This window comes from Ambystoma mexicanum, chromosome 1p (genome assembly GCF_040938575.1).
Source record: "Ambystoma mexicanum isolate Mex_15411 chromosome 1p, UKY_AmexF1_1, whole genome shotgun sequence".
Taxonomy (NCBI): Eukaryota; Metazoa; Chordata; class Amphibia; order Caudata; family Ambystomatidae; genus Ambystoma; species Ambystoma mexicanum.
In genome coordinates this window covers 553,020,598-553,037,387 of record NC_090921.1, presented here as the reverse complement: position 1 = coordinate 553,037,387, position 16,790 = coordinate 553,020,598, and the positions used below count along the sequence as shown (strand labels likewise).

Genomic DNA, 16,790 nt, shown 5'->3' with positions numbered 1-16,790 from the left:
AATTATTTGATAAAGAAAGTATCGTGTTCATACTTATTGTAATAATTATGTAACTGTGTGCTGCACATGAACCAATGTTGTACATTTATCTACAACTTGACACAATCACAGAGAATGTTTTTATTAGAACATAACCTGTAGAAAGAATGTTTAAATAAATAAAATGCAAGCATAACTGATATCTTCTAAATGTTAGCACTTGCATGTGATTGCCTTTTTGCACATTGTGGTTTTGCCTTCGGTTTGAATGATGGAACTTTCGTTTAGTTTTATATTGCAATTGCATATAGCAACACAGGACTTGCTTGAATACACCCCCCATGTAACAGGCAAAGTTGTGAGGTATGCAGTAAACATGGAACATCCCAAAATAATAGATTGCCACACTTTGACATGAACCTTATATATTGACTGAAAAACACAAAGCAATACCTGATGCATTTATATGAGTCCTTTGTATATGCGGAATACATATAAAGTTATGTTTTATTTAAATGCAGGTAACATTGTTACTTCTTTTGACAATGCACACTAAAATATATGTTTTCTTTTTTACATCTAAATAGTTACGTCCTAAAAATGTGAGTGTGTCATGGGAGCTGCCCTTGGATGGGTTCTTCACCCAAAACTGGAGCATCATGAGCATAACAGTCATCAGTATCTTCTGGAACAATCGTGCTGCTCTTGTTTGCTATTTGTGGTGCCCGTCACCAGGACAGTCATGGCTACATTTTATCAATGAACCCAAGTGGAGAGCAAAGTTTTATTTCAGATGTGTAACAAATAATTTTTCCTCCCAAACGGAAATGTGCTTCAAGAGAAAATGGATGATGGAACTGCATTGGATTCTATTTTACTCCACTGAACTTTCCCTTGCACAGTTCATGTACTGGGATTAAAATATCAACAAATGAAATCTGAAAGATTGCACGAAATGTGAAGGTCGGCCTAAGCATGATTACTATGGCTTGGAGTAAACAATCTGTTCTTCCATTGATTAAGTGCAACAAAGGTTGTAATGTCTACGTTGGATGTATTTAACTGTTTCCATTGCAATAAGAAATATAATTCCCGACTATGAGTAATTATTGAAAAGTGTAATTTGTTATCTTCTTCTTGTGAAAAGCAAGTGACTGTGTATGTGTATGAGTATCTTCTGCATTTTGCAGTAGGTGACATGATGGCTACACTGTGCACCACCATCACAGCATATGGGTTTTTCATGGCAATGTCAGCTTGAGGGGCATATGTTATGATTTACTGCCACCGATGCTCTTGAACTTAGGGCAATTGTTCAACAGAAAAGATTATCACAAGATGGTGGTTTCCGAGCAGTGCGGTTTACGTGTCTAAATGTCAGAAAGTCGAAGGTTAGATGCATAGGAAAAACAATATGATTGATTTATGCTAAAAAATACATGCCCTATAAATTGGGCCACTAACATTTCTGGGAGAACTTCTCCTTAAATATCCAGTCCACTGCAAATGCTGGTCTAAATTCCAGCACATTCCGGCTGAAATGTGCAACTGTAGGTTTAAGATGAGGAACATTTGAATCTAATAAACACCAAAACCCATACAACTCTTGCTTTGGTTGAAACACTCCACTAATGGCCACATGTTCAGGACAGTATTCTGATGTGTCCCTGAACACTGCATTTGCAACAGCCACTTTTCTCTTGAGAAAATGTGATACCTTTCGTGTACCACCTATCTACATTATTTTGGGAGAACAGTCCATAGTAACTGTGGTGGGGCTGGATCCCATAAATTGTACCAATGATGGGAATATTTGCACTGGGTATGGGTAATTTGGCAGCAAAATGTGCACCAATCAAAAGGTGCAAAATTTGTGCGTCAGCTGGGAAACATTGCTCCTCAACCAGACGCGTCAATAAGGTACTTTATGTGATCCAGGGCTTTCCTTATATACCTTGCTCAGTGAGAACCAATATTTCTATCATATCAAGCAAAAATGCATTATTCAGGAATATTTAAAAGGATTCACTTCATCTTAATAAGTGAGAACGCTCCATTTGCATTTCCTGATGAAATTGTCCATGGCGACCATTAGCGCACTGAGGTTTCATATTGTGCTGTGCATTTCCTGTGTCACATTGTAGACAACACAATACAAGCTCTCATTCCCACCAACCCTTTATGGAAGGATAGCTCAGGAGCAACACGTTTGTCTTAGAAGCAAGACAATGCAGTGCAACACAGGTTTGAATCCCGATCCCGTGCTTAGAAACCACTTGAGCGCGGTATTACGCGTGTTATAAAAGAACAATTATTGTTATTTATTCTGAAACTGGCAGTAAGGATGGTGCATTACCAGAGCCAAGGTCCAAATCCTCCCTGCGGGTGAGTGGAAATACACCAGAAGCGTCTCGGGTAATTGTAAAGCACCTCCTACGTCATATGTCTGAGTGGGAAATGTCAGCCCAGATCTTCTCAGAGGCCAGGGAACGTTTTTGGCTCATCCCTGTAGCTAAATGTAAAACGGAGGCTTCTTCTTCAGGCTAGAGAAAAGCTTCTTCTACTCCCAGCGATTGAAGGGGAATCTCCTGGTCTTCCACCCGGAGACCAAGTTAAAGGTTCTGCATCTTCAGGTGGATGTTTTCGAATTGCGCTGAGCCGCAGATGTCTGTATTAAGAAGCAGGCTCATCATTGTTAGTAAATTCTAGTTTCTTGAGTACTTATTCTCTTGTGTGTCATTTTCTTTTCTCCCATGGGCTGATAGGACGTGAGTGCCAAGGCGAGCCTAAATCTACCTCAACTCTACAAGGTTGGCCAGGACTGTTCCCTCTTCTCCTACAGGACGTTCTGTTGGTCATTCTTCCAAGGGGTTTCCACTTCATTGGCCACCTTCTTCATACCCTATGGGGCCTTCAAGGACACTGCTGGACCGGAGGGAGTGTGTGATTACCAGGCTTTTGCAGTGACCACGGCAACAGCAGGCGTATTGGCCGTCACGGTTGAGGTAAATGGAAGACTATGGAGCATTGATTATTAGTTGAATGAATTAATGAGAAGTTTGGAATGTGAGACGTTTGAACAGGATGGGTTAAGATGTCATATGCCGTGGGGAACACTGTCACTAGGAGAGTATGAAAAGCACTGAAGGGCCTGTGCCATCGGGTAGTTGAAGGGTTAGTAAGTGAAATAACTCTGAAGCAAGGGGACTCACATGCCCTAGCTCCATCCATCTTACAGAGACGCCAGTCTGTGAAAAAACCTTCAGCATGAAAGGCCTCTACCTTCTGTAAGCACATTCTTTCTATTGCACAACTATGACATGCACGTACCATTGGCACTAGTTGCCACCTTTTTTGGTTCCTGTACGTAGTAACGTTCAGCTACATCCACCACACCAATGTGGTCCATGCAGATTGGGTAGATCCGTAGCAAGATATACTTTGTGGGGTGATGCACCCGCTGCCATATGCATGCACACTGTGGACGTGGATTGTCATGCAATACTTCAAGGTATAATGGAAGAAGCATACTAACACAAGGCTGATGTGTGATGCCCTAAACGTTCATGAAAGATCCCTGGCAGCATAGGGACCCTGGCTTTCCTCTAACAATCTGTTACAGTCTAGAGGTATGTGCGCCAAATAACTTTACTAGTGATATGTGACAGCATAGCTGGAAGCAACATCATATGGTATGATATAATGTAAATCTTACACTACTGTATATTGTTTTGACCTGAAGCGCATTCCACATAAGTGTCTTCTAAAAAGGAAAAATGTTACACTACTGTAGGAAAATATGTTAGGTCTGATTTACAAAGAATTACAATTTCAGGAAACACCTACACGGGGCATAGCAACTTCCTTTCACCTACAGCCAAAACTCAAACAAGAGCCCACTCATCCCTGTTTCAGTGGTACTCTAATCTGCCATGTTGCTCTGGTGTACCCTGCACCGGCACATTCGTAGGTGAAACAATAAATCGCATTCCACAATTTGACAATATTATTTTTTCAAATTACAAAGCATGTTTCAATGACTAATTTCCACATTCTCCACACATCCCGCTAATTTGTAATGCAACATTTTAAAGTGAACACTTCACACTGCATTTACTTTGGGGGCATTTAGGTGTATATACATTTTGTTCGTTTTGGGCACAAGATACACCTTTGTTTATTATTTATTCTTTTCAATTCATGGTATATTCGGTTGGTTGGTATTTATAATGCGAACAGCTGCCATTTGCATGATCTTGGGAGCTGTGTAGAGTCTCCCTACCCAACTGATGAATTGGGTAACGAGCTGCCATTTTTCTGTAGGATCAATGAAGTATGTCGAGTTCACCACTTTCTTGGCGTCTGTGGGCGGCAAAGTTAATTTTAGGTGGAATTACACTGTAGATGCCTCATTGCTGTTTCTAGTAGCCTTTAGAGAGGATATTGACTTTGGCTAGTTGACACAGAGTGGTCAGATTTTGGGGCTACCGCAACTACTGGGTGTAAGTGTTTGAGAATTTCTACATGTTCCATCCTCAGCGGGGTGTCCCTGCCTGTATACCTTACCCGTTTCCTACATTTCCAGGTTTCCTGATTGGTAATTCAGGAGCTATTGCTTGGCACAGACCCGTGTAAGGCCCCAAAAGTGCAGTCATGGCAGGTGAATCGGGGGGTAGAAGAATGTTATGCCACGTGTCTAGCTGCCTACTGTTTAGGATGTCAGGAAGGAGTGTCTGTCAGATATCAGATCAGTGCTATGGGGTGTGTGCTGTGGCCCTGCCACGTGAAAACCATGATGTACTCTTAGTGTCTAGTTAGTGAGGTGTAAAGTCTTTCGCCTGCATGCTCCCAGCTGCCAATGTGCAGACTGGTGTGTTATCAAAACATGATCTTTGTCTGGGCACATTTAGCTATGGTTTAAAGTGGTAGCCACCAGAGCACATTTTAGATATTCTATATGTGCTCAGGGGAGAATTGGGTACAGAGATCACATTGTCTCACTTCTCTTTTGCTACCCCTCCTCTCTACCTGTAATGCTACCAACATCCCTCCCCACACCTGCCCCCACACTCCCATGACCCTCTGCAAAAAGCCCCCAATTTCACTATCGCTCTCTCTCCCACTCACTCTCCCCATCTAGCCCCCCCTCTCTCTCTCTCTCTCTCTCTCTCTCTCTCTCTATATATATATATATATATATATATATATATATAATGTATATTATATATATCTTGTTTAGCCACCCACAAATGTACTGGCCGTGGGTGGACTGGGAACCAAAAGAGACTCTGGGAATGTTTTACAAGAGGCCTCATATTGCACCATGTGAATAAGCCCAACCCCATTACCATAAATGAAATGTGAGATCAAATAGGTAACCACACAAAAGAGGCCCATGATGCAGATCCAGAGTACAGAGGTCCACTAGGAAATCTCCAGAACTCCCTCTAGGCCATTTCACCACTGTCACTGACACACTAATTAAACACCCATTCCACACGATTCATTGTATCAGATACGTGTGCAAAGCTTGTGCCAGAATGTGAATTGTGTGCCAAGTCCTACATCCATGAAAGCCAGAATTTATTTTGTGAATCCGGGGTTTGGCCTTTCATAGAATCACACAGAAGTGTGGCTGATGCCAACTATACTTTATTTCCTGCGTAAAGCACACTTGCACCTGAACACGGTGTTAGTGGATTGGCCACATATACTGCGGATCTGATTGTCCTTCATCCTTGATTAAAGGAAACGTGGCATTAAAAATATTATTGGCTCAAAGGATGGGCCATCCTCAAAAATATATATAAAAAACATTCATTAAGAAAGTTCCAAGGTAAACTTTGGAGCAAATGCGGCTCAACGTTACAGATTTAAAGCACTAGGAGGCATCCATTTCGTGAAATGGAGGAGTCTCCTGTGCTTGTGTTAATTTCTGCCCATGCGGCACTAATAAAGCAAAAGCCAGCCAGCTGTAATAAACAAAAGCTAACAGCAGGTGGCTTTTGCTTCATTATTGCCGGAGAGCAGAGATTGACACAAGCTGGTACGTGCTTAAAATGCCCTTCTTTTTTAAAAGTACTGCAAAATAAATGCTGCGGTTTTCTTTCTAACTTAGAAAGAAAACGGCAGCATTTATAATGTTGTGTTTATGTTGGCTGTGGCTTAAGCTTTGAATCTGCTGGGCTCCCCTGGGTCAGGGGAGCCCAGGGAACTCAAAGCTGAAGTCACAGCCAACATAAATACAAACTTGTTGTAGTTAAATATGCTGTATTTTTCTTTGTACGTTTCCCAAAGCTCAAGAAATGTAGAAAGAAAATCGCAGCATTTAGTAATACAACGTTGTATTTCTGACTGCGGCGGCTTTCGCTTTGAGTCTCCTGGGCTCCCTCAACCAGGGGAGCCCAGGAGACTGAAATCGAAGCCGCCGCAGTCAGAAATACAATAACATTGTATTTGTAAATGCTGCGGTATTCGTAGAAAGAAAACTGCAGCATTTCCAATAAGCGGCTTTCACTTGGAGTCTCCTGGACTCCCCGACTCGGGGAGCCCAGAAGACTCAAAACGAAAGCCGCCACAGTCAGAAATACAACATTGTTGTATTTGTGATTGCCTTGGTTTACCAACCATGGCAATCAGAAATACAACAATGTTGTATTAATAATTGCTGTGCCTTTGGTTTTTGCCTTTCCTTTTACGTTTTATTTGCTTCCCTGGGCTTGGAGAGCACCGAAAACGTAAAATGAAAGTGAAGGCAGCCTCCCAAGCTCATGTACAGCTCTGCTCTGACTGCAGTAAGCAAAAGCTCCGACAAGGTGGCTTTTGCTGCTTGTTTAATACCACCAGGGCAGAGCTTAACATGAGCTGAGGAGGCTGCCTGAAATGGCAAAATGGATGCTCCCATGTAAACGCTGTGAGCCTTGTTTGCTCAAAAGTTTACATAGGAACTTTCATTAAAATTATGTTTAATGCATGTTTTTCATTATTGCCCATCTGTTGGGACAATAATATTTTTGAGCGCACTATTCCTTTAACTATGGTTATTAATATGCAGCTCAATGATGCATTGTGCGGTTGTAGGTCGAGTCAGCCTTAGCCGGGACTCTGACCTGCACTGTTTGGTGCAATGTATATACTGGTGTAGCAATTGCTGATTCACAAAGCCAGTATGGAAGCCTGCCACGCAGTATATGATTTACTGGCAATGTTTAAACTGGCAATATCTCTTTTAGTGGTGCAATATGTATAACCTTTTTTTGTTACTTATTTTAGAAGATAAAACATTCCCTAATTATTTCAAGTATATCCTAGAATGACAGGAGCAACCTTCATCTATGGTTCAGAATTATGGGGCTTTGGGAATAACATGATAACCGCAATAGAGAATATTTTCCTGAAAAAACATAGTGGGCTTCATTACAAGTTGGACAGTGAAGGTTAAATGGAGCGGCATTACCGTAAACCTCTGCATTGCCGCACTGCCCAACTATAGGTTTCGCGGAATGTTGGATGATTCACCTCCAGCCATGAGCTGGAGGTAAATCCGCCAGCGTTCCATCGAGTTCCGCTGAAAATTCCACTATGAATCCTATTGACTAAAATAAATGGGGATTTACACCACCACCGCCACTTGTAATCGGGAGGTAATAGCACCGGACCAAGTGGTGGTAATGGTAATACAGTTTGGGGGTATCTGGGTGGATTTATCACCCAGAGACCAATCAAACTCGAAATGAAGCCCTATGTCTGCCCAAATTACCCCAAACATCTCTTTAGAATTTGAACTGAACTAGTTTGATATTGAATATGATTGATGTTAAAGCCCATATTATTCTTGGTGAGGATTTGGTCAACTCCCTGTTTGAAAACAATTTGAGATAGTCGAAATGACATACCGAACTAGCAGGGAGGACTGTCATTACCTTGGGGCACTCATATCAATTTCCAAAAATGTAATTTAAATGCATTCTGGATTAATCCCACGACAATTGACAAGAATTACAAAAATGCTGAACAATTACTGTATGAGGAATGTATTTTGAAAACATTACCTCCTAGCAATGGTCCCAAGCTGCTGAATAATTACTGGCCTCTGAAATGTATTTTAGGATTTGAACCATGTCTAGATCTTGTCAAACCACAATTTGCAAGAGCATTATATATTAGTTTTAGACTGGGCATACTTCCATTATGATGCTCAAAGAAGCACTGGAAGCCGCCCCTTAATGCTCTACGCCAGTCTTGCAATGATGCCTCTGAGCATGTGTTCCACTTCCTATTCTTCTGCCCAGCTTATAATCACCTGATATATGATATGATTGTTTATTTATATAGCGCCTATACACAATGTGCCTCAAAGCGCTTCAAGGCAAGTGAGGGAACAATGGAAAATACAACCACATTCTTACAGGCCATGAACAGTAAGGATGTGATATTAACTATTGTACTCGGCCTGACGACATTTCAGATAGTGCAAGAGCTAAGACATAGATAAGGAAGGGAGGGGGAGAGTGGGATGGAAATGGAAACAGACAGGTGACTACCGTACTAGGCCTGACGACATTTCTGGTAGACCCGGAGAAAAACAAAAGGTATGGGAGAGGGGTGCAGAAAGGGAGGGGGGGAACAAAACAAGCGACTATCATACTAGGCCTGACGACATTTCAGATAGTGCTGGAGGGATGGTGGGGATGAAAAAACAGTAATGGGAGGGTGGAGGAAACAGACGAGGTTGCTATCATATTAGGTCCAGGGACAATTCTGATAGAGTAAGTGCATAGAAGAAAGTAAGGGGAGGAGAGAGGAAAAGGGAGAAGGGAAAGGAGGAGAGAAAAGAGAGTAAGCAGTCAAAAAGAGTGGAGGAGCAAGAGTGGAGAGCGAATACAATTGCAGAAGTCAGTAGTAACACATAATGTTGCAAGCCAGGATACAAAATGAAGATGGGAACAGCATGATTCAGGGCCACCATGAGTACAAGATGCAAAGGAAGTCCAGCTTGAGAGTTGAGAAAGAGTGACACACCGTGAATGAATGAAGTCCATAAAAGTCAAATCCAGCATTGGCCACAAGACAGTGATGGTGAAGGAAGGCACCAGGTGGGCGGGGCTTGCTAAGTGGTGAAAAAGAGCAGCAGGCAGTATGGTACCAGGTGGGCGGGGCTTATGCCAAGTGACCTAGATCTACTTGCACCTGCTCCCCATCTGCAAAGGAAAAGAAGCTGGAGGGCTCCTTAAGTAGGGAAACAGAGCGGCAAGTAGGAATGTACCAGGTGGGCATGGCTTGCTAAGTGGTGAAAAGGAGTGGGAAGCAGTAAGGCACCAGGTGGGCGGGGCTTGCTAAGTGGTGGAAAAGAGCGGCAAGCAGGAAGGCACCAATTGGGCAGGGCTTGCTAAGTGGTGAAAAAGAGTGACAGGCAGGAAAGCACTAGGCTGGCGGGGCTTAGGCCAGGTGACCTAGATCCACTTGCACCTGCTCCCCATCTGCAAAGGAAAAGAAGCTGGAGGGCTCCTTAAGTAGGGAAACAGAGCGGCAAGCAGGAAGGCACCAGGTGGGCGTGGCTTGCTAAGTGGTGAAAAAGAGTGGGAAGCAGGAAGGCACCAGGTGGGCGGGGCTTGCTAAGTGGTGGAAAAGAGCGGCAAGCAGGAAGGCACCAATTGGGCAGGGCTTGCTAAGTGGTGAAAAAGAGTGGCAGGCAGGAAAGCACTAGGCTGGCGGGGCTTAGGCCAGGTGACCTAGATCCACTTGCACCTGCTCCCCATCTGCAAAGGAAAAGAAGCTGGAGGGCTCCTTAAGTAGGGAAACAGAGCGGCAAGCAGGAAGGCACCAGGTGGGCGTGGCTTGCTAAGTGGTGAAAAAGAGTGGGAAGCAGGAAGGCACCAGGTGGGTGGGGCTTGCTAAGTGGTGAAAAAGAGCGGCAGGCAGGAAGGCACCAGGTGGGCGGGGCTTGCTAAGTGGTGAAAAAGAGCGGCAGCAGGAAGGCACCATATGGGCAGGGCTTGCTTAGTGGTGAAAAAGAGCGGCAAGCAGGAAGGCACCAGGTGGGCGTGGCTTGCTAAGTGGTGAAAAAGAGTGGGAAGCAGGAACGCAGCAGGTGGGCGAGGCTTGCTAAGTGGTGAAAAAGAGCGGGAAGCAGGAAGGCACCAGGTGGGCGGGGCTTGCTAAGTGGTGAAAAAGAGCGGCAAGCAAGAAGGCACCAGGTGGGCGGGCCTTGCTAAGTGGTGAAAAAGAGCGGAAAGCAGGAAGGCACCAGGTGGGCGGGCTTGCTAAGTGGTGAAAAAGAGCGGCAGGCAGGAAGGCACCAGGTGGGCAGGGATTAGGCCAGGTGACCTAGATCCACTTGCACCTGCTCCCCCTCTGCAAAGGAAAAGAAGCTGGAGTGCTCCTTAAGTAGGGAAGCAGAGCGGCAAGCAGGAAGGCACCAGGTGGGCGTGGCTTGCTAAGTGGTGAAAAAGAGTGGGAAGCAGGAAGGCACCAGGTGGGCGGGGCTTGCTAAGTGGTGAAAAAGAGCGGCAGGCAGGAAGGCACCAGGTGGGCGCGGCTTGCTAAGTGGTGAAAAAGAGCGGCAGCAGGAAGGCACCATGTGGGCGGGGCTTGCTTAGTGGTGAAAAAGAGCGGCAAGCAGGAAGGCACCAGGTGGGTGGGGCTTGCTAAGTGGTGAAAAAGAGCGGCAGGCAGGAAGGCACCAGGTGGGCAGGCTTAGGCCAGGTGACCTAGATCCACTTGCACCTGCTCCCCATCTGAGAGCTGCCTATTTTATTCCCTTTAAGAAATCGCTTTGTGTCACCTGTTTTAATGATGGTCTTATTTTATGCAAATCTACTCTTCATGACAAGGAGGTTCATTATAAGTTTACCGGCCTGGGAAAAAAGTGGCAGTAATTCCATACCTGCCACCTTTCCCAGACCCACAAACTACAAGTGTGCCAGTGAGGGTTATCTGATTCACCTCCAGCCACGAGCTGGAAGTTTATCAGACCCACACAGGCAAATTAACAGCAGGTATTTCCCGGTGCCGGAAATACTGGAAATCCCCTCCATGGAATAGCGGTCTCCATGGAATGGGGATTTACCGGGATTCCCGCTGCTTGAAATATCCCGGTATTCTGGGATATAAGGCTGCGAAGAGCTAAGAGACCTATTCTTAGCAATATTTAATATTCTGTTGTTACTTGTTTTGTATTATAATGAAATTGACAATGTTTGAGCTGCTAACCTTGCTATAGCGTTTAGTAAGTTTAATAATGTGCTGCTATTAATTTGTGTAACAATGAAATGAACATCTGAAGCTGTTTTATCTACACTATATCGTTTATAGGTGTTGGTTTTTATATATGTATCCTGTGTAATGCACTTGAACTTTTTTTCGTATCATTGCGCTTTTCTTGCAACTGCTTTAATGACATGTGTTGAATGAAGCTAATTTGAATTGAACAATCTCCAACCTTCCCACCCCCCGACCCCTGCTAACCCCGGCTAACCATAAAGGGTGGTCTTAAAGTCCAATCAAGTTATGGAATTCTAACTTTAAAATGCAATATTTTACTCACATTTTCTAAATATTTCTGTGACGGAATCTCTAAATAAACCTCAAACGATATGTACATTCACTTGTCACTCAACATTACTAGTCCAATGTGCATTAACATATCACGTTTTGATTCCATTTCATGTGATTAGTACTAGACGTGGTGGAGCCAAAGAATTCATGGGTAGAGCAGAGCCAGAGACCCGGGGCCGTCTCTTGGCTCTAAGAGACAGACATGAACTGAGCCAGCGAAAGATGCATGCCTGTCCTCCTGCCTCCCCGCCCTCAAACACAAAACCCATACTGGTAATCCTGCCTCCTCAACAACCACAACAAAAACCCAAATACTGGCATAATCCTCCAGGCCCCCAAAACACAAACACATCCCGGATGTTCTGCCTCCCCACTTCCATTAATGGTAAACGTATACACGGCATCCTAGTTTTAGAAGATGCGACACAATGAAATTAAATGTTTTGTCCAGGATCACACACTTTCTGTAAGATGGGGTTTAAGTCCAGTCTACAGGTTAGACATTTGAACATATATGTTCTCATCTCCAAATGATATAAATGTACAGGCTGAAGGGACTAATCTAATGCCCTGTTTCATAGAGATCATTTAAAAGTAACCAAATCACATTATAAACCAACCTGACAAATATATAAAACCTTATGTTAAACAAAATGAGAATGATAATGGCCTTAGTTTTATCATACTGAATGGAACTCAGACATACTAGACTGCAATGGTAATGTCAGCATAAACAAACCATAATTTTTCATCTGTACTTTCAAGACTTGGACACTGTAATGATCACAAGATCTTGTCGCTTCTCCCCATGGAGGAGCCCTTCCCTGTGAAGTTAGAGAGGGGAAGCTGCTATCTGATAGTCCCTCTCGGGGTGGTGGAAAGCAGCAGCAGGACCTTACAGGGAGAGACTCCCCTCATGCAGATAAAGACTCCCGTTCCATGAAGAAAATCCCTAACCCCCTTGCCCTTGCACCTATAAAACCTAAAGTCAGCAAAGAGTGCAACTGAAAGTACTACTGTCTGTTACTGTAACATTCCCTCCCTTCCTTCCTTCAGACTTGACACTGTTGAGAAGAGGAAGAACAAGAATGATGGCAATCTCATTAGCATCTCGGGCCCTGTCCTTGCGTTGTTCACCTCTTTCTTTCACTGACAGGGGCCAATAAGTATCTTTGCCTCCTTTTTCTTTCTTCCTTATATTCACTTTCCTGTGGTATCCCCCAGGGCTCCGCCTTGTCTCTGATGTTATTCGACATCTATACCCAGCCTCTGGTTGGCCACATCCGCTCCTACGGCTTCAGGTGTTACTCATTATCGTCTGTGTGACTGCCTGTCGGCCTTGGGAGGTTGGCTGAGTGCCAACTTGCTTAAACTTAACAGGGACAAGACAGAGGTTCTGGTGGTAGGCGCCCCTTCTGATTTTGGCGCCTGGTCTTCTTCTTTTTGGAATTCTTCACTGGCTGTGTTCCCTACTCCAGTGATGGTTGTGAAGAATCTTGGGGTCTACCTGTCTGCGTCACTGTCTATGGTACTGCAAGTTAGCCAGTTTGCCAGACTGGGCATTTTTTACTCGGGGTCCTTCGAAGGTCTTGACTTTCCTACCCCGCTCTCTTTGCCCTCTGGTTGTTGCCTCTCTTATTTCTAGTAGGCTTGACAATTGCACTGCCTTGTATTTGGCCCAGCCCTCTGGCCTAATGCACCCGCCTTCAGTTGCTACAGAACCTGGCTGCCTGGGCAGCCACTGCTACACCATATGGCTCTCATATCAGTCCATTGATGCATCGTTTGCACTGGCACTCCGCGAAACAAAGAATAGCTTTAAAATCTCTCTGCCTACCAGGTGGGTGCTGACTTTCTTCAGGAGAAGTCCCCCCCTCCCTTGTATGTTCCCTGTCGGACTTTGTGATCCAGTAATAATCATCTGGTTCAGGTCACCAGGTTTCACTTTCTGCAATGGGTGGCCGCGCCTTCTTGTGGGCTATGACAGTCTCTTACTGTAACTGAGGCTGACCGAGAATCATTTGTTTTTCCGTCATCTGCTCAAAACTGTGCTATTCTGTTAGTCCGTGGATAGCTGTGGTTGTGCTGTGAACATCCTTGCGCCAAGATGCCTCTGGTTGAACGTTCATGCTACAAATTCTGATAACATAACATAGCATGGCACACCTTTTTCAATGAGTAATGGGAAGAGGTGGCCACGAGGAGGCATGAAGAGTACATCATGGAAACAACCAAAAGACTATGACACTGCACTGGGATGGGCACAGCAGGAGGGGTAATAACTGAGAGAAGTCTGAAGGAAGAAGAGAGAAGCCAGCAAGGAGCCAGCAAAGCCCGGGAAGATTGAATTCAGGAACCTATCAGAAGTGCAAAGAAGCTGGTCCTTGGAAAAGAGGACGCAGAAGAGTGGAAGCAGCAGAAGAATCCTGTGAGCTGGCAGCGAGCCAACTGCCTCCAGTGCCTGGGAGGTTGTGGTGGCACGACCTCTGAGAGGTGGACCACTCGTTCCAGCAACGATGCAGAGACTGTCAACCCCACGCAATCGTGGAGCCACGCAGGCAAACCAGAAGGAAGCGGCGAGTGAACAGCAAACCACCTGCGACCCCAGGAAGAACCGTACACGCGTTCCCAACACAAACATGCTAATGACAACTGCGGGAAAACCCGGGTGGGGATCCGGGGAGAACAGAGAGTGGAAGTTGCATCAGGAGTAATCTCAGTAATCTCCCTTGTCACAGTAGTGATACCTAGAGAACCAAGAGTCAAGAAAGCTTCAGAAGTCATCTCCATCTCAGTAGTGATACCCAGAGAATCAAGAGTCAAGAGAATATTGGGAGTGATCTCCCTCATCACAATAGTGATATTCAAAGGTTTAAAAAACAGAGTGTATCAAGAGGAATCTCCCTCATCACAGTGATAATCCAAGTAAGATTAAAGAGGATCCTAGACAACAAGAGCAATCTGAAGATAATCTTTATAATGTCATAAAACCGTGAAGAATGGCTGGAACTGTAAAGCAAGCTTTCAGAAGCCCTTGTGAAGAAGTGAAGACTTTTGAGGACTATTGGCAAAGAATATCCCAAGGCACCCCTCAAGGCTGTGTACGGTGGGTCAGGTGAAGGGAACCATTCTCCCGACCATACTGTTTTTTTTGTTTAAATCAGAAACTAGAGCAAAGGATTTGTGGGAAAGAGACCAAGACTGAGCCAGTTCACGAGGAGAAGGGAGCCATTCTCCTGGCACTATTTTCATTTGAATGCTCAACCCTTGTGTAGAATAGTGGTAGGGTTACAGTGGGTTTTGGACAGAGGGTGGACACTTTCATTTCGAGAAACCTCCTGACGATGAGCAACCAAGTTACATTTGTTTAGGCAGGGATAGTCCTTTAGAGATAGGGAGAGGTAGGACCTATTCTTTATTCAAAAAAAAATAAAACTTGTTGAAACATGCCACTCTTTTGTCCACTCCTTTCTCCACCACACCATAACGCACAACAAAACTTTGTGAAAAGGTCAGCTACTTGCAGTAATTGTTTCACACATACTTCGATCATGTTATTGTGCACTAAGGGAGCTATCAATCTCTCAGCATGCACATGTGTGGGCTACAGGCAGCACTGACATGCCCTGCATAGTAGGAATACCTTTTTTGCCAAAGGGCAATTTTTGCTCTTGTGCTTATGCCATGGCAAACTGCACTTGCTATGGTGCAATAGATTTCTAATATGTCCCAGTGTTTAATAAATAGGGCAAATGTTGCTCTAGTGCTAATACCCTGCAACTTTGCACTTGCACCGGTGCAAAGTTTCTGCCATCTGTCCCCTGGAGCGGATGCCTCCAATTGAGCATTGATATAATCAATGCTAACTCTTTTACTTGCCAAAGTGATCCAATTCTGCTCATGATCATACATTTTTACTTTTTTCAACTGCTGTTTGAAATTCGCCAGGGTTCCGACCCCTGTTCCAGTATCCATGTTTGCGTCCCATAGGACCCCAGTCTGCCACCTATGCGTGCATGTCACCTGTTTGATGAGGTCTGTAAGTTTCAGTACATGGCGTGTTGGAATATTCAGGACATGTTAGCCGAGTCAATGGCAAATCCCCCCCCCAGCATATTCAATCGGCGTACAGGTGGGTAGATAGAGCAAGACTCCAATACAGCATCAAGTCATTGCCATTCGTCCATCCCAATGCCAGGCCTCCATGCAAGAGCTTGGGTAGTCACTTCATTTTATAAACAGTTCTTAATGCCACGAGGGTATATCCCAAATGCTGAGTAGTACATTTTCTTAAGGTTGTGTTTATTCTCTTTCCACAGGCCTAATCATCCTTTCCAATTTAATTGAGCGGCGCATTTAATCCCCAAGTATTTGTACTCCGTCGTCTTCTTCAATTTTCTTTCCTTGCAAGGTCCATTGATAGTGCTTCAATTTTCTCTTAGGTAACTGGAAGGTCATTATTTTTGTTTTATTCAAATAGATGATAAGCTCATGCCCAGATGAGAACAGCATCAATAGATCCAGTGCGTCATGAAGGACTCTAGGCGTGACATTTAAACGCACAAAATCATCAGTCTCACCTATCCAGGAGTAAGGGCTATGGCCTATATTGGGCTGATTATTAGTTTTATTTGTGAGGGTTTGAGAGATCCGCCATGTATAAAAGTAATAGTAACAGCACCAACACACATCCTTGTTTCAGCCCTGTTGATGTAGTAACAGATTGTGTGCGGCTGCCCTTATTGTTGACTGATACTTTGGCTGATCTTTCAGAATATAAAGGGTTTATGATATTCAATAGGCCTTTAGAAAAGCCCCAATCGTCCAAGTAGATTATTGGATGCAGTTCTTTTAGGTGTCACCAGGTGGCAGTATTACTCTGTGTATTTAGCAAAGGAGGCGGTGATGCTAGGCTTAGCTCCAATTGGGCTCTTGCTTCACAAAGGCACTTTAGCGGAGCCAGCAGGCCCCAGCCACCACCGGCTGCCCCACCTCTAATTTGTACCGCGCTAATACTGACGGGTATCAAAGCAAATACGCTGCATCAATGTAACACAGAGGAATTAGAATATAAAGTTTTTCATTTTCCCCGTGAAAAGAGTAAGCAATTCCAATGAAATAATCTCCTCGGGTAAAATACCCTATGCCTACTTTCCTGAAGCACAGAAGGATCTGACAAGTTTTCCAAGGGCGAGATAGCTCAGTGAGTTATGCGCTGGCTGTTGTGATCTGTATGCATCAAATAAATTGTAGCT

The 16,790-nt window shown here is 44.3% G+C and overlaps 1 protein-coding gene across 2 annotated transcripts in view; it reads left to right on the top strand.

Moving 5' to 3' along the window:
- The window catches only part of LOC138575469 (phospholipid-transporting ATPase IK-like), a 1,193,252-nt gene that overhangs the window by 1,130,736 nt on the left and 45,726 nt on the right, over positions 1–16,790 (top strand). For both annotated transcript variants that reach the window (XM_069649486.1, XM_069649487.1), the window contains one exon: positions 2,745–2,984. In XM_069649486.1, the coding sequence (XP_069505587.1) occupies positions 2,745–2,984 (240 nt within the window). The remainder of the gene's footprint in view (positions 1–2,744; positions 2,985–16,790) is intronic.